Genomic DNA, 24,068 nt, shown 5'->3' on the forward strand with positions numbered 1-24,068 from the left:
CAGTCTCTTTTGGGCAAAGGAGAAGGGCAAGTTTTGTTATGTGAAAAGAGAGTAACTGCACCTGCCAAGCCCCTTCCCGATGGCTGACCGCCTCTTCCGGACAACTTCGGGTTCTTCTGGGGCTACACGTCACTGTTCTCGCTTCCCGGTAACTAAGGTGACAGGAGGGACTTCCCTCTGAGGCAAACAGGAGTCGTGTTGTGTCAGGGCGGACGCCCGAGGAGCGCGGGATGCGTTTGGATGAGGGCCCACAGGCGCCGAGCTTCTGTGCAGGAGAAACTTTTAGGGATATATTCGAGAAAGTATGCACCCTAAGAAACTCTGAATTTCCAAGTTTGAAGTGTGAGAAACTACGGCTTTGCCCTATTCAAAGATGGCGGCGCAGCGTTTCTGACTGTTTCGCTTTTACTCGTCAGCCAGAGAAGCGCGCTCTGATTGGCTAGAACATGGCGCCGTAGAATGACGTATTGGAGCACTGACCAATCGACTGTGAGCTGAGGTGGACTTGGTGGTGGAAGCCAGAGCCGAGTTCTGGGTGTCCGTGGGGCGCGGAAGACTCTGTCCAGGTGAGCGGCTCCGGACAGGTGAGCGGCCCTGCTCTGTTGAATGGGCGCTTAGGAGGCGAGAGATGCCGGGGCAAGGGGGGCTGCTTCTGGGAGGAGTCCTGTTCTCGTCAGGCTGAGCAGTCAGAGGAACTTGATGAACCAGAAGCCGGATGAAATGCCTGATGGCAGAGGACCGGCTTCTGACTCCTTAGCCTGCGGAATTGGGGTGGTGGTAGTGGCGTGAACATCCGGAAGGACCGAATCCCCATGAAAACCTTGAGTTTTGCTTTTTGATAAGTAAAACCAGAACCCAGATCTTCAGTACAGGATTAGGTGTTGTTTAGCCGTGTCTACAGATGGTTACTAAGTCCTGGAAAGTTATGTCCTGGAGAGGTGAGAGCCTGGAGAGTGGCTCAGATGTTTTATTGGATGCCTTTCTAGGCCTTTTATTCATTCATTCACTCATTCATTCATTCACTCACTCACATATTTACTTCTTCAGATATCCTTACATGTTGAGAATTTGATATGAGCAGTGGACTTAAAAATGTACATTTTCTCGACACATAGAATTTAATGAAAGAAGCCGGGCGGTGGTGGCGCACGCCTTTAATCCCAGCACTCGGGAGGCAGAGCCAGGCGGATCTCTGTGAGTTCGAGGCCAGCCTGGACTACCAAGTGAGTTCCAGGAAAGGCGCAAAGCTACACAGAGAAACCCTGTCTCGAAAAACCAAAAAAAAAAAAAAAAAGAATTTAATGAAAGTACATAGAACTAAAAAGGATTCATGAATTCATTGGAATCGTCTGTGCGTTATGTGTGCAGTATTAAGAAACCGTGGTCTAGAAGGGTCAGGAAAGGAGGCCATGGGAAACAGGGAGCAGATTTTAATATGTAGATACTTGGGGACCTGTACCTTTAAATAAAGAACTTTAAAGAGAGGTTACCGTTATTTAATGGGGTTTGCTGAAGTAGTTGCTAAAAGTGGTGATATTAGAATGTATGTACCTGTGATTTATTTATTTATTTGGCCCCCAGGAAGGTACATAGTGCTTTCTTCGTAGTCAATGTTTCAGCTTCCTGTGTTTGCCAGAAATAACAAATAGATGCCTTAGAGTCTCAGTTGGAACAGACATTTGGGATTTTTTGTTGTGTGGATTCTGTATGGTAGAATAATTAATTTGCTTTTCTGGGCATGTAAAATTGCCCTTATCCAAGTTATTTGTAGTATGGTATTCCTCAAAGGAGACAGTTGTTATCAAGCACTTTTGTCATTAAAAGCCACTTTAGTATTTTATATATACAAAATATTACACACACACATACACACACACATACACACACACATATTTCCTTTTTTTTTTTTTTTTTTTTGGTAGGATCCCCCTGTGTAACCCAGGAGGCTTTGAACTCCTTTGGTTCTTCTGCCTCAACCTCTCAAATATGGATATTACAAGAATTTGTCCCTCCACCCCCATTCTCATCTTATAGATTCCATTTTCTTGCTTTCCTTTTTCTTTGTCTTATTTATTTATTTATTTGTGTGATCATGTGCATGATGTGTGTGCACCTGTCAACTCACCCATGTTTAGGGCAGAAGGGTAATGCTGTAGTATTGGGACTCTCCTTATACCTTTATGTGGGATCTGAGGACCAAACTCAGGTTGTCAGACTTGTGGGGCAAGCACTTTATCCACTGGGCCATCTTGCCAGTCCTTGCTTGTGTTCCTAAAGGGCTTGTTCAGTGGAACCTCAGTAACTTCTGGGACAATCAGTGTATTTTAGATCACAAAAGGATGCATCCACTCAACAACATTGGGGTTATCTGAGTCTGAAAGCTTAGTGTGAAGGACTGATTTACCAGGGTCTTTCAAGGATGAGCATGAGCAAACATGGTCAGGAAGGAGGACAAGGTGAGACCCAGTACAAAAGCAAACTCCCCTTCATAGTTTTGGTATGCACACTAGAAATGCTTGAGTGCCTGGCTGCTCCCATTAGTAACCGGTTTCTCAAATCAGCATGCAGTTCTTTTCTCCACAGTGAGCAAAGTGTTTGTATGTGTGTGTGTGGGGGTGGGGGGGGGCAGCACAAAGGCTAAGGTTACTTGGAATGTAACATTTCATACAGTGTTTACTTTGATTTATAAAGAAAGGAAGGGAAGTAGGAAAATTGCTGGCTGATGAAACAGAGTTTGAGACTTACCTTTGGACACGTGATTGAAATTGGCTTGTATGAGGAATTTAGCTCAGTGGTAGAGTGCTTGCCAAGCATGCACAAGGCCCTGGATTTAACCCTTAGCATCACAATCAAATAACTAAATAGTAGTAATATCCAACTACACACAGCTGACAAATGGTCAAGCAGTTCAACCTTTAATCTCTTTGACTAATTTTCTTTTGAAGTTCTGCAGAGATGGTTTGAGAAAGTGGCCTGATTAGTTTTTTTTGCCAACTTGACACAAGCCATTGTCATTTGAGAAGTGGGGGACCTCAATTAAGAAAATGCTCCTATCAGGTAGGCCTGTGGGGCATTTTCTTGATTGATGATTGATGTATAGGGGTCCAGCCCACTATAGGCAGTACTACCCCTGGGCAGGTGGTCCTAAGTTGTATAAGAAAGCAGGCTGAGCAAGCCTTGAGGAATGAGCCAGTGAGTGGTGTTCTTCCATGGTGTCTGTATTAGTTCCTGTCATGAGCTCTTGCTCTGGCTTTCCTGGAAGATGATGGACTATAGGAGTAAACTGAAATAAACCCTTTCCTCCCCACATTGCTTTTGGTCATGGTCTTTTTTGTTTGTTTGTTTTTTGAGACAGGTTTTCTCTGTGTAATAGTCCTGGCTGTCCTAGAACTTGCTTTGTAGACCAGGCTGGCCTCGAACTGCACAGAGATCCACCTGCCTTTGCCTCCCAAGGGCTGGGATCAAAGATGTGCACCACCATACTCGTCTTGGTCATGATCTTTAGCATAGCAGTAGAGAGCTAAGTATTCAACTTTGGGGTTCTGAGAGAAGAAAGTTGCTGTTTTCCTACAGTGACAGGTTTTTCCATACTATGTTTGTGAAACACTATGTTGTAAGATCATCTCTTTGTTTGGGATTGAGTGCTGGATTTCTGGTGTGAACCACTGCACCTGGCTTGGGGCCTTCTTTTATTTTTTGAAGATCAGCTGAGAATGTTGCATATAATAATTAAAGCTTTATTTTTAGTTTCTTCTTAGACTATGGCAACATATCTGGAGTTCATTCAGCAGAATGAAGAACGAGATGGCGTGCGTTTCAGTTGGAATGTGTGGCCTTCTAGCCGCCTTGAAGCCACAAGGATGGTTGTGCCCTTGGCTTGTCTCCTCACTCCTCTGAAGGAACGCCCAGACCTCCCTCCTGTGCAGTACGAACCTGTGCTTTGCAGCAGGCCGACCTGCAAAGCTATTCTCAATCCCCTGTGGTACGCATTCCTTAAAAGCACTGGTCAAAATGATAAGTGCAGTAAATTGTCATCTTTATGCAGTCCTCATAAAAGTCACTTGATTGCTATAGAAGAGTTTCCAGTTTGAGATGAGAGTAAGTAGATGTTGAGATTCTTAGAGGATGAGTGCTCATGGAAACTTCTGCTGTGATACTTCAGAGGAAATTGGAATCTTTTTTTTTTTTTTTTTTTTGAGGCAGGTCTCTCTACCCAGCCCTGGCTGTCCTGGACTCATTATGTAGACTGGCCTCCACCTCACAGAGATCTTCTTCCTCTGCCTTCCAAATGCTGGGATTAAAGTGTCCCTTGAAGGAAATTGGAATCTTATTTGAACAAGGGGAGGATAGAACAAGGGGAGAGTTTGGAATTGTCCCTCCATCCATCCCTCCCTTCCACCCCCCAGATTAGCAGTTTGCTTCTGGCTTTTTTTTTTTTTTTTTTTTTTTTTCTGTGACAGGGTTTCTCTGTATACTTTTGGAGCCTGTCCTGGAACTTGCTCTATAGACCAGGCTGGCCTTGAACTCACAGAGATTTGCCTGCCTCTGCCTCCTGAGTGTTGGGATTAAAGGTGTGCGCCATCGTCGCCCAGCCAAGGGATGGCTTTTAAAGTATTAAAAAATCTTTTTGTATATACCCTATATGATGATGTAGTATGTCTGGAAGAAGTAGTAGACAGAAGAATTTGTGTGTGTATGTGTGTGTGTGTGTGTGTGTGTGTGTGTGTGTGTGTGTGTGCTTACATGAGTGGACATGCATATGTGTATGCCATTTGCATGTAGGTACCTGTGGAGGGCAGAAGAGGGAGTTGAATTTCTTGGAGCTGGAGTTGCAGGAGATGAGGGTTACCTCGCATGGATATTAGGAACTAAACTTTGTTTCTCTACAAGAGCAGCAAGTTAACCACTAAGCCATTGCTCCAGCCTGGCAGAAGAAATTTTGACTCCCAATAATTTTACTGTTGAGTGAACTTTTTTAAACCTGAGATTCTATTCTATTCATATTTGGGCACTATTGGGAATAAATTTTTCCATTATTTGTTGAGGTAGAGTGTCCATGTTGCATAACTTGGTCTCAAACTCTAGGGCTTGTGTGGCCGTCTGGCATCTGGGAGGATATGAGACTGCAGAAGTGTACCACCATGCATGGCTGAAGGAACTTTGACGCAAGTTGAGAGTGTTAGAATTTTGTATGCAGGAGCGCTCTTTCCTTTATTTCCCTTTGCTTTTCTTTCCAAGCCCATATTAGGAAAGTCTCTACCCTGCTTATAAAATGATAACCGTTGCCTCGTAATATCCTAAGTGCAGGAAGGGAGAAGAAGCAATAGAAGCTTTATCATGAACCCTTTCTAGCAGCTTTACCCACCTGGAAACATGCTTTCTGTGGTCTTAGTGTGAAATGTGCTTTTATTATTGAAATTAAGAGGTTTTATATAGGGACTGGAGATAGGTGGCTCAGTGGTTAAGTGTACTTGCTACTCCTGCAGAGACCCATGGTCATGTTCCCAGCACCTACATGTTAGCTCAGCCTTCTGTAACTGCGGTATCAGGGGATCCTTTGCCCTCTTCTGGCTTCTGCTAGACAAGAATGTGCTGCATATACATACAGGCAAAACACAGATACACATAAAATAAGACTAAACAGATCTTTTAAAAAAATTTTTTTCATTGTTGAACAATAAAAATGTTGGATATATCTTGACAAACAGGTTAAAATGAAGGCAAAAGGAAATAGCTTATAGTTTATGTGAGTGAAAAATATCTTAAAACATGATCATAGAACTGGAAAATAGAATTTACTAAGTACAAATATTTGAGGGAAATTTTTGGTGTACTTGATAGCCAGTTTTCCCTGCAGCGCAATTTCACAAACCCTTCTGTATATGCACACTCATAGAAACACATTCCTGTTTAATTTATGGAACTTTAAATCTACATGTGATTGCTTTCTAGCTTGAAAATAAATATAATATCTGTTTGTGATATTTATTTATCTTTTTTACAGTCAAGTTGATTATCGAGCAAAACTTTGGGCTTGCAATTTCTGTTTTCAAAGAAATCAGGTATGTAATTTAAGACTCCATATATATTTATATTTATATGTTTTGTCTTTGTTGTACTACACTGGAAAAGATTACATGAACCTGAATTTCTTCTTCTTTTTTTTTTTTTTTTGAAATGAGAAAATTTTTTCATTCATTTTACATACCAATCAAAGATCCCCCTCTTCCCTCCTCCTGCCCCCCGCCCCCAGCCTCCTCCTCCTGACCCACTTTCCTCTCCCACCCACAAGAAGGCAAGGCCTCCCATGGGGAGGCACATTCAGTAGAAGCAAGTCCAAGCCCTTCACCCTGCCTCAAGGCTACACGAAATGTCCCATCATAGGTAGTGGGCTCCAAAAAGCCCACTCATGCACCAGAGATGGATTCTGATCCTACTGCCAGGGGGCCTCCCAAGCAGATCAAGCTGCACAACTGTCTCACCATGTAGAGGTCCTAGTCCAGTCCCATGTAGGCTCCACAGCCATTGACCCATCTTTCATGAATTCCCTCTTGTTTGGTTTAGTCATCCTTGCTTGTTTCCCCATCATGATCCTGATGTACTTGCTCATAGAATCCCTCTTCTCTTTGACTGGACTCCTGGAGCTCTGTCTGGTGATTGGCTGTGGATCTCTGCATCTGCTTCCATCAGTCATTGGAGAAAAACTCATGTTTGTCCTTCTGAGTCTAGGTTACCTCACTCAGGATGATATTTTCTATTTCCATCCATTTGCCTGCAAATTTCATGATGTCATTGTTTTTCTCTGCTGAGTAGTACTCCATTGTGTATATGTACCACATTTTCTTAATCCATTCTTCAGTTGAGAGGCATCTAGGTTGTTTCTAGGTTTTGGCTATTACGAGTAATGCTACTGTGAACATAGTTGAGTATGTGTCCTTGTGTGGTTGAACATTCCTTGGGTATATGCCCAAGAGTGTTATAGCTGGGTCTTGAGGTCAATTGATTCCCAATTTTCTGAGAAACCGCCATACTGATTTCCAGTTTGCACTCCCACCAACAGTGGAGGAGTGTTCCCCTTGCTCCACATCTTCTCCAACATAAGCTGTCTGCAGTGCTTTTGATCTTAGTCATTCTGACAGATGAACCTGAATTTCTGTCTACACTGATAATTAGCAGTTTTTGGTGATCTCAGGTAATGGCTTTTGTTAGGCACATTTGTGTTGAATAGTAGGGGACATAGAATTCTCTTATTTTTGTAAGTTTTCTATAGGAAGTGAATATGTTACCTAAAGAAAATAGATCTGCTGTGTAGCATGAATCTTAGAAGGTCTTATTAATAAAATCAAACCTGAGGCCAGTTATTGGGGTTAACACTGGAAGTTCAGAGAGACAGAATAAGCCACAGCTAACCTCACTTGGCCAACTTCTCAGTTGGTTTTGTTTCCTCAGCCTGGAAGCTTCTGTGTCCTTATCCCAATGGCTCTCAGCTGAACTGCTGCTCGAAAGCCTGAAGCTTAACCAGCTAAAAGCTTAACCAGCCAAATGCTTCTAGTTTCTGGTCCTCACACTTTATATACCTTTCTGCTTTCTACCATCACTCCCTGGGATTAAAGACTCGCTTTCTGGGATTAAAGGTGTGAGTCGCCATGCTTGGCTGTATCCTTGAACAGATGGATTTCTGCCTCTGGAATGGTAGGATTAAAGGCGTGTGCTACCACTGCCTATCCTAAGTATCTAGTGGCTTTTCTGTTCTCTGACCCCAGATAAGTTTATTAGGGTACACAATATTTTGGGGAACACAATACCACTACACTGCTGTTTATATTTTACTGGACTACATTAATTTTCTAATTAGATGGTACATAGTATTGAATTTTCATCATCTTGTAACTTTAGGGTTCCAGTAGCAGTGTTGAGCTCCTTCTGCTTTAAAAGAATTGCTGGGCGGTGGTGGTGCACACCTTTAATCCCAGCACTCCCAGGTGTATCTCAGAGTTTGAGGCCAGCCTGGTCCACAGAGTGAGTCCTAAGACAGCCAGAGCTACAGAGAAACCCTGTCTCAAAAAAACAAACTAATAAGTGTCATTGTTGTCCCTCCCTGCAATAGGGTTTTTCTGTGTAGCCCTGGCTGTCCTGGAACTCAGAGATCTGCCTAGCTATTGGCTGTTTAGCTTTTAATTACACCATTCAGGTGCCTTGGGTAGGCAAGGTGAAACAGTAACACATCTTTACATAATTAAACAAATGCAGTATAAACAAATGCACCACATCTTTACACAGTTAAAGTACTATTCCACAGCAGTGCCCTTGACCTCTCTGGCTCCTATAATCCTTTTTCCTCCTCCTTCAGGTTTCCCCCAGCTTGGCCTAATGTTTGCCTGTGGGTCTCTGTATTTGTTTCCATCAGTTGCTGGATGAAGCCTCTCTGATGACAGTTGGGCTAGGCACCAATCTATGTGTATAGCAGACTATTGTTAGAAATTATATTGACATTTTTTTCCCCCTCCAGTCATATTTGGTTCTCTCCTAGATCTCTGGGTCATCCAGCCTGTGGTTCCTGGCACTCCAGGCAGTGTCAGGGGTGGGCTTACTCTCCTGGCATGGGTTTTGGCTAGCCTTTTGGCTAAGATCAAGTATAGTATCTGTTTTTATCAGTAAATCTTTTTGAAGGTTATATGGTCATAGACATGTAAGAGAATTAGAAGCTTTGAGTGCTAATATTTGTGTTTTAGCAACATGTTTTATATTTTGTGCATTCAGAATTAACATGGTCATTTTATAAATGACCAGTTTTATAAATGGAAAATAAGTGTATCATGCATAGCTGGGGCTCGAGCTGGCGCTCAGTAGTGGTGCGCTTGCCCATTCCTAGGCTTAGTCTCCAGGATAAAGAAAAAAGTGGAACACAAATCACTTTTAGCCCTTATTAAATGTTGTTTTGTTTTCTTATTAGTTCCCTCCAGCATATACAGGCATATCGGAGATGAATCAGCCTGCTGAATTGATGCCTCAGTTTTCAACAATTGAGTACATGATCCAGGTAATTTTGTCATGTGTTTGATGAACACCGTTAAAATTGAGTTTCTTTTGAAATACTTGAAGTGATACAGATCTCTAATCTGTCCGTGAAAGGTAAAGCTGGTGTCCTAGGAGCGGGATTCTAGACAGTATGTTATAGTACATTTGTGTTACTGCATTATTTTCAGGTCTGAAAGGCTTCAAAAAATGTGGAATTGACTAAATTTAAAGCCTGTCTCCACAACCTTCTCCATTTCACCTGAGACACTTCATCAGCTTAAAAAATGTATAGCTCCTTTCCTGTCTGAGGGTCCTTGTATGCTAGAAGGAGAGATGGGCTTGCAAGGATCATCTTGCCCTGAATGTAAATCCTGCAGTCTGTTTTCTTTCCCACCTCCCTGCTCTTAGCTGCATCCTCTGGATCTCCCTACGCATTCTGAGACTTAGGCTCCTCACACACCCTGCTCATGATCTTCCTATCTTGAGAATGAGTTCAGTGAAATCAGCAAACCAAATGCATCTGAGGAGATGAATAGTAGTGGAGGCTAGCCTGGGCTAGAAAAGTTAGACCCCCTCCTTCCTATTCTCATCATTGACTTCTTTCTTCCACATCCCCTATCTCATTTAGTAGACCATCCATTGACATACTATTCAGAACATACCTAGATTCCATCTGCCATACCTTCCCCATCCCTAGCATCCTGGGCCACCTACCTCCTCTCACTAGATACACTGACAGTCTCTTAGCTGTTCTCCCTCATTTACCTTTGCCTGTTTGTATTTTATTCGTAACCCAACAGCCAGTGTAACTCTAGAAACATATGTCGTGTTACTTCTCTGCTCAGAAGCCTCCACTGATGGACTGAATTGGCCCCTCCTCACTCAAAGCAAAAGATAGTCTTCAAGGCCTCGTGTCTCATCTCCCCCTAGTGTCCTTGTTCAGCCCCATGGGCCTTCTTGACTCCTTAAGTGTCACACCTGCCAGAGGGTGTTTGATCTGTCTCTGTCCTCAGGTTGGAGCTCTTTTTCACTCTCTTTCTGTGTTGCTCCCCACTGCCCTGCCCTCTTCCTCCCCATAACCATGATTTGTTAATGTATTTGTTTGTTTATGTGTGTATGTGTATGGATACACATGTGGAGGTCAGAGGATAATTTGTGGAAGCCAGTACTTCTACCTTGTGGGTTCTGGGGATTGAATGCAGGTCATCAGGCTTGGTTTGGCTTTTATCTGTTGAGCCATCTTGTCCCCTCAAATTTTACCTTCTTCCTGAAGCTACCCTTTTCTCTCTCTTTCTCTTTTATTTTCATTTTTTATTTATTTACTTTTTGAGACAGGGTCTCACTATGCAGTCCTGGCTGCCCTAGAACTCAGCCGATAGACCAGGCTGGTCTCACACTCACAGATCCATCTGCCTCTGCCTCCTAAGTGTGGAGATTAAAGGCATGTGCCACCATCCCCGGCCCTGATCTCTGTTTAACACAGGGGTCTGCCACCTTCCTCCATCTTAGATGTGGCTGCCCCCTGGCCTCCCCGCCCAGGTTTGTTCCTTTTGGCTGGCAGGAATCTGTTCTTTCTGTTCAGTGATGTTTCCCAAGGTCTGCAGTAATGCCTGGCACATAGTGGGTATTAAATATTAAATACGTTTTTAGATATATGTTTGTTTTGATGTACTCTGGGTCATTTGATGAGGTAATTAGAAGCTGGTGTGGATCTTTAGCTACACAGTTTGTATCCTCCTGAATATTTACAGGTATAAAGACTGGCTGTTTTGTACTGATTGGCTCTGTGCTAGCTGGTTATATCTATGTATATACTGATCATGATGCCCTTTTTCTCTGCCCAAAGCGAGGTGCTCGAACCCCTCTGATCTTTCTCTATGTGGTTGACACATGTTTGGAGGAAGATGACCTTCAAGCACTCAAGGAGTCCCTGCAGATGTCCTTGAGTCTCCTTCCCCCGGATGCTCTGGTTGGTCTTATCACTTTTGGGAGGATGGTGCAGGTTCACGAGCTAAGCTGTGAAGGAATCTCCAAGAGTTATGTCTTCCGAGGGACCAAGGATTTAACTGCCAAGCAAATACAGGTTTGTGCCTTGTACAGAAGCAGGACCCAGGGCAGATCTATGATGCTTATTATTTCCTTTTAGAGTTAGTGGAAACTGGATCTTCCTGTTTTTCCTTTTCAGGATATGCTGGGCCTGACCAAGTCAGCTATGCCCATGCAGCAAGTGAGACCTGCTCAACCTCAGGAGCAGCCTTTTGTTTCCAGCAGGTGAGCGAGATATCAGTATAGAGGGTTACATGTTCTGTGGTGGGCATGCCCGACAGCTCAGGAGAGCAGGAAGAGCGATGCTGGAACTTCTGGTTCCACAGTTCTAAGACAAAGAATTAAAGACTAGGCCCGGTTGTTATTCAGTTCCATTGGTCCCCTCCTCTTTGGCACATGGCTGTTGTCCTTGATCTTTAAGTAAAGCTGACAAAATAAAAAACACTTTTTTTTTTTTTTCTAGACAGGGTTTCTCTGTGTAGTTTTGGTGCCTGTCCTGGATCTCACTCTGTGGACCAGGCTGGCCTCGAACTTACAGTGATCTGCCTGGCTCTGCCTCCCAAATGCTGGGATTAAAGGTGTGCGCCACCACCGCCCGGCTAAGAACCACTTCTTTTGGGTACTTTCAAATGAACCCATGAGCAGGCACTCACTTCATTCAGTTGACTGAAAGCCTATGGTTGCCTCAGGCCAGGTTAGCAGCCAGCAAATTCAGTACAACACATCTGATGTGCTAATATGCTGGAGACAGTCTTCACTCTGGTGGGAAAGCAGAGTGTTTCTCTCTACACAGCTTCTAAGGCTCAGGAGGCATGCAAACAGAAGCTTCAGCATGATAGAGATAAACAGACCTAAACAAACCGGATCCACACTAGGTTAATTACTAGGATTAAAATTTCATCCTTTAAATTTAATCCAACTGACTTTTTCCTTTTCAATTTGATTTTTTTATGATACATGCATCAATTTGTGATTAAATTAGATTTTATAGTATATTTCACATTGAAATTGCTTAGGATTGCTTTTGTGTTCATAGAGATAATTTTGAAGGAAAAAGTTGGAGTTTTTCCTATTGGATACTTGTTTTGAAAAGCAGTTAACTGCTGACCTAGGGTTGAAGGTCAAGGTATTTATTAAATCACAACTGATGTGCCCTTTTGAAATCCTACAGATTTCTGCAGCCCGTTCATAAGATTGACATGAACCTCACAGATCTTCTCGGGGAGCTGCAGAGGGACCCATGGCCAGTAACTCAGGGGAAGAGACCTCTGCGATCCACTGGCGTTGCTTTGTCCATTGCTGTTGGCTTGTTGGAGGTAAATCAGATTTGTCCAGCGACCTCTCACATCATACAAGCTGTTCTCGTTAGCTTTTTAGAAAATTTCTTGTGCCTTAAGTCAGCCCGTTGTCTGTGCATCAGAAAGTGTTTTAGTCATTGTTGTTCACACTGAGGAGGCACTCGGTATTTTGAAAATACCAAAAAGTTTTTATGAAGAACTAAGGGGATGGGAGCAGTGGAGAGTGCTTTCACTAAAGTGAGAAAAGTGTAAAGCCATCTGGCTGGGAGGAAGTCATCTCTGTCGTGTGTGTCAGCGTGTGTCACTCTGCAGCGCCACTAGTGCCGAGAGCAGGGGAGGAGGCAGGAAAGTGACGAGTCATCTTTGGAGTATTTTATACATAAATGGAAACCACACTCAGAGGTGGAACTGTATGTTTCTGCCATGATCTTTACTCTCTCTTTAGGGCACTTTTCCCAACACTGGCGCCCGGATCATGCTGTTCACTGGAGGCCCTCCCACCCAAGGACCTGGCATGGTGGTTGGAGATGAACTGAAGACTCCTATCCGCTCCTGGCACGACATTGAAAAAGATAATGCACGGTTCATGAAAAAGGCAACCAAGGTAGGTGCCATTGGAGTCCAGCTGTGAGCGTAGTCATGCAGCAGTGTGGACTGCTCTGGGTGAGTGATGGCTGCTTTGCTGACGTCAGAAGGTGTGCGTAGAGTGACACTCCTCCAGATCTTGGCTCCTGTTCACTTACTGTCCCCGTCTATTTCTCCGGTTAGAGAGAATGGTTCTAGAGTGTTTAAAGAGCTTTGAATCTAAAGCTGTATTCTTTTTCATGGCTGTTTTATAGGCAGCAAATTCCATGCTTCTATTTTTGATTACATCCTTAGGTGTATTAAGGCGTGCCTTGGGAACTCTGCTTCTGTTTTCTAAAGACAGTTTTCTTTTTTTACTTACAGCATTATGAGATGCTGGCTAATCGGACTGCGACAAACGGTCACTGCATTGATATTTATGCTTGTGCCCTTGATCAAACTGGACTTCTGGAGATGAAGTGCTGTCCGAATCTTACAGGGTATGTTGACATTGAACACCTAGGAACTGTGTTGAGGGAAGAAATGAATGATGGAGTCATAGGGGTGAGTGAGGCTAACTTGGGAGTTTTCAGGTCACTCAGTTTTGGGTTCACTGGCTGGAAAGGGGGTGGGGCCTGTGGAGGAAGAAGCGGTGCTTAGCAGGAGGAGGTCTTGGTGTCACTGGAAACAAGCCCCATCAGAGTAACTGTTTCTTCTTTGGAGTTGTCAAACTCCGAAGACCAGGCGTAGTGCTAGTGTGGAGTCCCCAGTCTTCGGCTGTGCACTTCGTTGTGATAGGCGAGTAGTAGCATCTGAGTGTCAGAGTGTCATGCAATTAGAAGAAACTTGACCTGGCTAAGAGACTCTGTGACTAGTGCAAGTTACACACCGAGTCAGTACTGTCCTCAACTGAAAACGTAGAAGGAATTCTCAGCTTGCAGTGATAACTGGACTAGGAACCGTAGGGCTCATGGAACAGATTAGAAATGTTCTTTGGCTTTCCTCAGACCTTCTGAATCAAAAGCTCTTGCAGCAGCTGTCTAGATTTGGGTGCTTATGAAAGCTCAAGAAGCACTGAGGTGAAGCCCTGATCTGAAGCTCAGCTACACTCTAGTGTCAACTAGGGCACTTCCAAGACTCAAGTAAAAAAGAAAGTAAGGAGCCAAACAAGCTACTTTGTCTGTCTTGTCCCCTGGTATAATTAACATGGGGCATGGCTTGGGCATCAGCGTTCTTCCAGATTTTCCTCCAGTGAGTCTAACATGAAGTAGAGTTGGAGCACACACAGCCTTGGTTTCTCTGGGAGCTCATTAGAAGTGTAGCCTCTTGCTGAATCAGAACCTACATTTGCCCAAGATCCTATGGACTGGAATACCTGGCAAAGTTTGAGGAGCATCTACAGAGAGCCATGGGTGGGGCCGGAGAGTCTGCATTTCTTTCCCTTAACTTAAATTTTATTTATTTATTTGTTTGTTTGTTTCTTTTTTTTTTTTTTTTTTTTTGGTTTTTTTCGAGACAGGGTTTCTCTGTGTGGCTTTGCGCCTTTTCTGGAACTCACTTGGTAGCCCAGGCTGGCCTTGAACTCACAGAGATCCGCCTGGCTCTGCCTCCCGAGTGCTGGGATTAAAGGCGTGCGCCACCACCGCCCAGCTTGTTTGTTTCTTTATGTGTGCACATGTGTGTGTGTCAGTGCACACATGTGGAGGCCTGAGGACACTTTGCAAGAGTTAGTTGTCTTCTTCCAGTGGGTGGAGCCCAGGGATTGAACGTAGGTTGTCAGACTTGGTGGCAAGCACCTTTACCTGTTTACCATCTCCCTGGTCCAGGTTTCTGCTTTTCTAATCAACCTCCTAGTGGTTCTTCTGTGTTTTCTTAGGGGAGGGCGTAGGAAGAAGAATCTGAGCCACTTGAACCTGTTTTGGAGAGCAGGACAGATTATTAGACGTGGGATTAGGTCCCTCTTGATATGCATCATTGGATCAGTTGTAATAAGTTGAGTTCTCAATGGACCTGGTAGGCACAGCTGTAAAACTTAGCACTCTGGAGGATCTTGAGTTCAAAGGTAGCCTGGGCTGTATAGCAAGAAGTTGACTTTAAAAAGAAAAGCCTCCCCCGCCCCCCCCCCCCCCCCAAAAAAAAAAAAACAAACCAATAGCATACGTGCTGGCAAGCTGGCTCAGCAGGTAAAGGTGCCTGCCTGCCACCAAGCCTCAGACTTGAGTTCAGTCCCAAGACTCATGTGGAAGGAAACAACCAACTCCTGCAGGTTGTCCTCTGACCTCTGTACCCTCTGTGGCATATGTACACCTATACATAAACGTACAAACACACATACATAGAGATGGAGACATGTAATCCCACCCCCACCCAAACCCCCCCAAAAGAAGAAGTTTCAGAACGATCTTGAGAACAAGAGAAGCCCAGGTTCTGGTTGAGTAGGAAGACCTCAGGCAAAGGCATGGTGAGCCCAGGCTGGACTAGAGGAGTAGTAGACGGTTTTCCAGGAAACTCAGTGATTCCCTTAGTGCTTGTTCTCCCTGCTGAGATGATGCGCTTTGCCCTTTGAGCATTCAGTTTAAAGGGGCCACATGAGGACCTGGAGGTACCCTAAGGGGAAGGAGGGAATGCTGGGAACTGCTCAAAACATTTTAGGTGGAGAATGATGAGAGAGAGAGAGAGAAAACGAACCCCAAACATGTTTACTGTCTGCAGCCATGTATGTGCATGAGTGCACATGTGTGTGTGTGTGTGTGAGGGAGGGAGGGAGAGGGAGGGAGAGGATTGTACCGTCTCTGGAGATTGGTTGGCATCTCAAAATCTTTTAGAATATTTTTACATTTACTTTTTTGGTATATGTGTGTGTGTGTGTGTGTGTGTGTGTGTGTGTGTGTGTGTGTCTGTGGATGCACACATGTGTGGCACTTGTATGGACGTCTGAGGGCCATCTGTGGGAGTTGGTTCCCTTCCTCTACCATGTGGGTCCTGGGATTGATCGAACTGAAGTTATCAGACTTAGCAGTACCCTTATGCGCTGAGCCACCTTCCCAGCCCCCTAGAACTGTTTTAAGGATTCTTTGTTTAATGTTTTTGAGGTAGTTTCTTTCCTAAGTACCAGTTGAACTTGGTATTTTTCATTTAAGTTAGTCAGTAGCACGTGTGTGGGCATGGTTTTCTTTGTGTGTGTTAATTATCGTTTGTGAATCCTAAGGGAACAACCAAATGGTTTCTAGTCCTCTTAAATGTGTACTTTCTCCCTTTCTCCCTTAGAGGCCACATGGTGATGGGAGACTCTTTCAACACTTCTCTTTTCAAGCAGACATTCCAAAGAATTTTTAGTAAAGACTTCAACGGAGATTTCAGAATGGCGTTTGGTGCTACATTGGATGTAAAGGTACAAGGCTTTTAGAAAAGTTTTATTTTAAATTAGCTTATATAATTAGTTTATGGAATTTTCATATATACATGATAAACATTTATTATTTATTTGAGGCAGGGTCTCACTGTGTATCCTCAGCTGGCCTGGAACTTGCCATACAGACCAGGCTGGCCTCGAACTCACAAAGATTCACCTGCCTCGTGCTCTACTGTACCCAACCATATTATAGACTTTTGAAACTCTACTGGGTTTAGTGTTGTGACTGGTTCAGTTTGGACACTGGCAGCCTCAGCCCGTAGATACAAGCTTTAAAGACCACTTAAAAGGATTCAACAAGATGGCTATCACCAAGTATATTGCCTGCCGTGGTCCTTTTCTTCTCAAGGATGACATATGTATTGATTAAGTTCTAAACAGAACGTTCCTTGTCCCCCTCAGGCCCTGCTCCGCTCTGCTCCGTCCCACTGTAGGATAGGTGGAGTTAGAGGGGCTTGGGGACAGGCAGTCACACATGGTCAGTATCCACCCAGCCATTGGTGTGAGTCCCTGCCTTACAGTGTAGTCAGACTTTTCTGTGGGCCACCAGCTCACAAATAATGACATGGAGACTTACTATTGATATGAAAGCTTGGCCTTAGCTTGGGCTTTTTCTCAGCTAGCTCTTGTAACTTAAATTAACCCATATTTTTCAGTCTATGTTCGGCCACGTGGCTTGGTTACCGGGTTACCTCTCCTCTGTGCTGTATGTCGGACTTCTTCAGTGTCTTGCTTGTGTCTCCGCCTCTCTTCTTCCAGAATCCCCTCTCTCCCCAGTAGTCCCGTCTATTCTCTCCTGCCTAGCTATTGACCATTCAGCTCTTTCCTAAACCAATCACAGTGACACATCTTCACACAGTGTGAACAAATATTCTGCAACAGCACAGAGTAGGGTTTGTATTTAAGAAGAACCCAGGTGTTCTAAGAGCATCATGAGCTGAAGTCTGTATTTCTTTATAGGAATTCATAGTCCTAGACGGCTGACTCTTAAGTCATTGAGAAACCTTTGAAAGAGACCCTTAGAAACTATGATTAGAATTAGAGAAAAGCATTAAGTTATCTAGGATAACCTTTAAACAGCATTTTTAAATGTTTGAGGGGTTTATTTAGCAGAGTTGGAGGTAATGAAAAAAGAAAGGGGTGGAAGACAGCTCAGTAGGCCAAGTGCTGTTGTTTAGGTGTGAGTACTGGGCTTAGTACCCCAGCATCCATGTAGAAGTGTGTGTGTGCTTGAGGGCTTTTTCTTTTTAGATAAAGAGGAATAGACTGAGCACAGGCCTTTAATCTCAGCACTCGGGAGTCAGAGGCAGGTAGATCTTTGAGTTCAAGGCCGGCCTGGTTTATAGAGCAAGTTCCAGAATAGCCAGGACTACACAGAGAAACCCTTTCTCAAAACCTTGCCCACCCCCAAACAAAAAGGAATGGATGGAATTCACCTTATTGTGTAAGTCTGAATTCACTTCAATAAAGTGAGTTCAGTCTTAAAAATCTCCATTTTTTGGGGTTGGAGAGATGGCTCAATGGTTAAGAGCATGGGCTGTTCTTCCAGAGGACCTGGCTTCAGTTCTCAACACCCCCACGGCAGCTCACGACTGTCTGTAACGCCAGTTCCAGGGGATCTGACACCTTCACACCAATGTACATAAACTAAATAAACAAAACAAAACAAAAAAACAACTTCATTTGTTTAAAAAAAATCCAGAGGCAGGAGAATCTGTGAAGTCTAGGCCAGGCTGTTCCAGTGAGTTCCGGAACAGCCAGGACTATAGAGGCCCTGTCTCACCAAAAAAAAAAAAAAAAGGGTGGGGTGGGGTGGGGAGAGGAAATATCCATTGGTCTTATCATTATGTTGAAATTTGTGAATTAAATATTTTTAAACTACTTTTACTGATCAGAAATATGTAAGTAAGTATGAATATGCATGGTGTTTGGAAAAGAATGTAGTATATTTGGTAGAATTGTTATCTTTAATGAGTATAATAATTTCAAAGGTTCAAAAGTGATTTAAGAGTTGAAAATGTCCCCTGGCCAGGAGTGGTGGTGCATACCTGTATCCCAGCACTTAGGCAGAGGCAGGAGGATTGTGAGTATGCGCTCACTTGAGCTGTGTAGGGATTTCCAGGTTAGTCTCAGTTACTTCTTAGGGATCCTACTTCAAACAAATGAATGGTGTGAAAACGATACCATACTGTGTCTTTGTTTGTTTCTTTGTTTTTTGAGACAGGGTTTCTCTGAGTAACCGCCCTGGCTGGGCTGTCCTGGAATTCGATTTGTAGACCAGGCTGGCCTCATACAGCACAGAGGAGAGATCTACCTGCTTCTGCCTCTGAGTGCTGGGATTAAAGGCGTGCGATACCATACTCAGCTACTCTTGGTTTGTTTTTGTTTCTACTGTGCCTTTTTGTCTTGATTTTTGAGGCAGTCTCATGAATTCAAGCTGGTCACAGATTTGCTGTATAGTGAGACTGGCCTTGAACTCAGGATCTTTTGCCTTAGCCTGCTGAGTATTACTACCACACCACTACACCTGTTTTTTTTATGTTTTCCAAGGTGAATTTTGTTGAAGCTTTGATCAATACCTAGTGTTCCTGGAAAAGCTGGAGTGGGCATTTGGATAGTGTAATTCATTAGCGATTTTCTCTGTGGGAATTTTCTCTAGGCTGTTATGTGATCATGGTGACAGCAGATTGGCTCTTAACTTACTGTGTAATTTGTTGTAGACCTCTCGGGAACTGAAGATTGCAGGAGCTATCGGTCCATGTGTATCTCTGAATGTGAAAGGACCATGTGTGTCAGAAAATGTAAGGAAAATCATCACCCTCACCTGCCCTGGAGTAAACTCATTAGCTAAGTCACACACTGATGATCTTGCTTTGTGTCACCTGTGAGGTGTACCTGTGTGAGAGCTCTAATCCTCATTGATGACAACTCCAAGAGGTAGTGTCATCTGTCTTTCTGTCCCTCAGTCTGTCTGAAAGACCAGAGCGGTTAAGTTAACCCTTGCTCAGGGTTGAAGCTGACCCAGAGGAGCTCTGTCTTATGTTCCTCTGACTACATGTGATGTATGGATGCTGTCCCACTGAGAACAAAAAGCCATTCCCTTCAGCAAAGGCAGACATTCAGAATTCTTCCAGAATAACCTGTGTGCCTCATAACTTACAGTTGGTACCCTTGTCTCACTCAGCTGATAAGGAGCTTACTACAAGGGACCCTGAGTTGGTCAGACAGTGGATGACGCAGATACATATGTTATTATATTGTTAATATATTAGAGCAAAGGTCAGTCATCCCTTGGGGTAAATGGCTTTGCTGATGGCCCACATGCTGGGAGTATGCTTTAGCTGAAAAGGCACAGCATCTGGTTTATGAGGTTTCTTCTGCATTGGTCACATGCTTTAATTATAACCTCAGAAGTATGAAAATGCATCAGTGTTGCATCAAGGAATGAAATCATAGACATCCTCTGTGATTAATTTGATCGAGAAGAAGCCCAAGTTTGAATTCTCCACTTCTCTCTTCTGTGTCTTTTGTCTGTCTGTAGTTTGTGGTTACTGCCTATCTGTAATCTCAGCAGTATGTGTCTGTGCCTGTCTGAATGCTGTCTGGTGTCTCACTGTCCCTGTGTCTGTCTGTCTCTGTTGTATTTATTGAACAACACAGAAAGGATCCCATTGGAAAGTAATGAGGGCTTCTTTACAGAAATCACTAACTGTTTTACAAGGGGAAAGGTCATTTTACTGACCCCAACTGACCCGGAAGTGCTCAGTACTACAAACAAACTGTGTCTGTATATTGTTTCTAACATGTATGGTAAATATTTGCTGTATAGGTTGTTTCCAGCCTATTGGGTGTTTTCAGCAAATGATTACAAATATGTATGTTAATACGTACATATATACATTACTCTGGGTCAGGGGCATGGAGGCGTACTTAGTTTAAGATTAAAGCTATGCATTAGCTTAGGTTGTAAAAGCTCATTCTTGGGCTATCCAAGCCAAGTAAGGTTGGTTGTTCCATTGTTCTTTAAGGTTACACTTAAACAGACTGAACACACAGTAGGATGGTCTGTGACCAAGAGGTGTATTTGACTGTGAGGTCTGACAAAAGTTGAGTCTTTCTGAATGCAAGAGCTGTTTTCATGAAAGTGTATCACTGTGGTCTCTGAGGTAGTCTGGGGGTATTGTTCCACAGTCCTGTCTTCCTCTTGTCGTCTTCTTGTCATCCACAGTGGGAGGGTGGGCTCTAGAGTTGTTGCGGAGTTAGGGTGCATAGCTACTTCTTGGTAGCTGAGTAGCTTGGGAAAAATTCTTAATGCTCTGTAATTCAGTGTTTTTAGAAAATGGGAAAGTAACAGTGCCTGCTTAAGAACGTTAGGATTAGCCAGGCGGTGGTGGCGCACGCCTTTAATCCCAGCACTCAGGAGGCAGAGGCAGGTGGATCTCTGTGAGTTCGAGGCCAGCCTGGTCTACAGAGTGAGTTCTAGGAAAGGCACCAAAGCTACACAGAGAAACCCTGTCTTGAAAAACCAAAAAAAAAAAAAACGAATGTTAGGATTAAATGAGGCTGGTCAAATGGAGCACTTTGAATAAGTGGAGCCCTATACGAATTGTCTGTCTATGTCAGAACAGACATTGACAGTGATTATATAAATGAAAGTTTTGCCAAGTTTGGCAGGGGGTTACTGTTTGTATAAACCTCTGTAGTCCTTGGATGAGGCAGTTCTTCCCCAAAGCCCATCTGAAGATTATCTCATTACCTCAGTGTGCTAAGTGACTTGCCCGACCCCTGTTTTTCTGGAAGGGCTTTGGAAGGCTGCCCCATCTGTGAGCTTTAAAGTCTCCCTGATGAAACTTCCTGGAGTAGTTTAAAAAGATACTTTAAAAAATTGGAAAACACTGATTAGCCTTCCAGTCAAATTCAGCATTGTAAGTTTTGGTTGGGGGTTAAGGATGCAAGCAAAGGAAAGCATTCTTCAAGCATGCGGTGGTCTGAGAAGGAATACACTTCCTTTAGCACCCCAGGTGGTGTTGGTATGCCACAGCTGTTGGTGCCACAGCTGCCCTCCCTGTGGAGTTACGATCTCCTGGTGTATTTGCTTTACCAACACTATTTACAGAACCTTTGAAAATAATTTTCAGACATCATGATGCTTGGTTCTTAAGTAATACAATGTGCATATTCTAAAAATAAGGATGTTATACTCTTTTCTTATTGTCAAGTCTGAGAAAATGAACAGTAATCTCGCAGAATGGCATTTAGTCTGCATTCTTTGCCCAGTTTCTTCCTGATGGCCCCCTGTGGCGATTGCCAGTCCCATTCCTTTCAGCATTCCTTTCAGTACCATGTCCTTAGTTTTTGAAACCCTAGACTAGCCCTCATCTTTTGGTTTATTCTCTGTTTCTGTGACACTGATGTGTTGAAGGCAGTGTCCAGTGTCTTCTCTAGAGTAATCTACAGTCTTGGTGTGTCTGCTTCCACACAGTGGTGTTTAAGCTGTTACTCTCCTCCTTGTACTTGAGTGAAGTGGAAGTTAGGTTTAAAGATAAAACTACAGTGTAGATGGGCGAACCTCTCCCACCCTCCTGTTCCTGAATAACCAGTCAGAGGCTTACTATTAATTACAAACTGTTTGGCCTATGGCTCAGGCTTATTACTAGCTAGTTCTTACATCTTAAATTAACCTATTTCTATTAATCTGTGTATTACCACGTGGCCAGTGGCTTACCAGTGCTTTCATGTCTTGCTTCTGGGGTGGTTTGCTGGCATCTCCCAGACTCTGCTCTCTTCTCCCTGTATCTTGGCTTAAACTTTCTGCCTGGCTCTATTCTATCTTGCCATAGGCCAAAGCAGCTTTATTTATTAACCAATGGAAGCAACACATGTTCAGAGTACAGAAAGACAACCCACAGCACTAAAGTCTGATAAAGCTTTTGTCTGTTACATGTATTTTCTGGGTGATTTACAGCTCGCTATTTCTTATTCTAATAGTGATGCAAAAAGCACATGCAACTTTCAAACCAATAGATTATTCTTCCTCTGTATTCCTCCAACCTTGATATGATTCTTTGTTGACTTCAGTATTAATATACTATATATATAGATATGTTATATGTATGCTACATTAAAATAATTTAGAGTGTCAGTATAAAACACTTAATTTAAAAGTGCTGTAAATATAAACATTAAGATCCCGACTGGGCCATAATTACACATTTCCTGGACATTTAACATTTTCACATTTTCACTGGAATTTAAAGTTTCAGCTTAAGTAAATGTTACGAGTGACCTGCTGTGCTCCTGTGTGGCTTTTCACCAGTGGTTTGCTTTGGGGTTTGTTTTTGTATATATCTTTTTGAAATTCCACTTCTCTTCTCTAGGAGCTTGGTGTTGGTGGCACAAGTCAGTGGAAAATCTGTGGCCTAGATCCCACGTCTACTCTTGGCATCTACTTTGAAGTTGTCAATCAGGTGGGCGTCCATTTTTTTTTCACGTTATAATATCTTCTGATTTATTAGAAGGTACTCTCTCTCCATCCTGATAATACTTTGGTATCATATTAGACATTATGCTAATCTGGTGTGCTCTTTTTAATTCCCTCCAGCATTTAGTGAGAATCAAACAACAAATTACTTTGTCCCTTTACTGTCGAGCTGACAAGGCCTTCAGATGAGTACTGGCTTTTCCCAGCCATCTTAATAATACTCATGAATTTTTGAGGGTGTCAGTCTTTCCCCAATATTTTGTTATGAAAAATTACAAAGACTTGTACATGCAACACCTGCAAAAACACTAGCTAGATTCTGTAATCAGCTTTTTACTACAGTTGCATTGTTAAAGTTAAATATCTGTTGCTCTGTTTTATTTTTGATGCTTTTATGGGTAGAGGGGAGATGAGACAAGGTGTCTTTGAGACCTGGGTGGCCTTGGACCTCTGATCCTTCTGCTTCCATGTTCAAAATGCTGGGAGTACAGGTGTGTGTCACCACACCTGGCTTGTTTTTGATGTAATTCAGAGCAACTTGAAGTCATCAGTGGTTTTTACCTCTAAATAGTTTGGCACCAATATCATTAATTGGATCCATTTTTATTCCTTCTGTTCCTGAAGATGAGCCCAGGGCCTCTTGAGTTGTATGCACATGAGCCACACACCCAGCCCCAATTCATATGAATGTACTAATGTTCCTCCTCCTCCTCACTTCTGCCTTTTAGGTAAGAGTTAATGTACAATGATCCCATGCAGGTTTTAAGTGTACCATTGAAATGTACCAAGAACCCTACCTGAGTGCTTTAGAAGGGCTGTGTTTAAGTCATGTCTTTGACAGTAACCAGATGTGGTCTCCCACCCCACAGCACAATGCTCCAATTCCCCAGGGAGGCAGAGGTGCCATCCAGTTCGTCACACAGTATCAGCATTCCAGCACTCAGAAGCGCATTCGAGTGACCACCATTGCCCGCAAGTGAGCATCTTGTTTCCTTCTTCTTGAGCCAAGGCTGTGAGAGTTAACTTCTTTGAGTTTGTCTTTCTGATTCCCTTAGATGGCTCTCCCAGCTCCTCACTGACTCATTGATCAGCCACGGATCAGCCATTCTTGGCTAACCCAATTGAACTTTTACACACTTACCTAGAAGAATCAGCTTTCAGTAGAAATTTAGTTTATTAAAAATTATCTTTCATATTTTATTTGCTAGATAAGTAAGTCATGCTTCCTGTTAAAGATGTAAACAGAACA

At 43.3% G+C, this 24,068-nt stretch overlaps 1 protein-coding gene across 3 annotated transcripts in view; it reads left to right on the forward strand.

Annotated features, from left to right (window-relative positions):
• Positions 1-212: 212 nt before the first annotated feature.
• Positions 213-24,068, forward strand: part of Sec23b (SEC23 homolog B, COPII coat complex component) — a 41,588-nt gene continuing 17,732 nt past the window's right edge. For 2 of the 3 annotated variants that reach the window (XR_008215396.1, XM_052726198.1), the window contains exons 1-13: positions 476-584; positions 3,748-3,982; positions 6,005-6,062; positions 8,954-9,040; positions 10,865-11,101; positions 11,204-11,289; positions 12,236-12,380; positions 12,808-12,966; positions 13,311-13,426; positions 16,194-16,317; positions 19,059-19,139; positions 22,716-22,805; positions 23,689-23,795. Coding sequence is in view for 2 of the 3 variants with exons in the window: in XM_052726198.1 (XP_052582158.1) it covers positions 3,762-3,982; positions 6,005-6,062; positions 8,954-9,040; positions 10,865-11,101; positions 11,204-11,289; positions 12,236-12,380; positions 12,808-12,966; positions 13,311-13,426; positions 16,194-16,317; positions 19,059-19,139; positions 22,716-22,805; positions 23,689-23,795 (1,511 nt within the window). In the remaining variant the exon portion in view is untranslated. Of the gene's footprint in view, positions 585-3,747; positions 3,983-6,004; positions 6,063-8,953; positions 9,041-10,864; positions 11,102-11,203; positions 11,290-12,235; positions 12,381-12,807; positions 12,967-13,310; positions 13,427-16,193; positions 16,318-19,058; positions 19,140-22,715; positions 22,806-23,688; positions 23,796-24,068 lie in introns of all 3 variants that reach the window. The other variant, XM_052726199.1, reaches the window with a different exon arrangement.

Source organism: Peromyscus californicus, unplaced genomic scaffold (genome assembly GCF_007827085.1).
Source record: "Peromyscus californicus insignis strain IS unplaced genomic scaffold, ASM782708v3 Scaffold_7__1_contigs__length_154581171, whole genome shotgun sequence".
Classification (NCBI taxonomy): domain Eukaryota; kingdom Metazoa; phylum Chordata; class Mammalia; order Rodentia; family Cricetidae; genus Peromyscus; species Peromyscus californicus.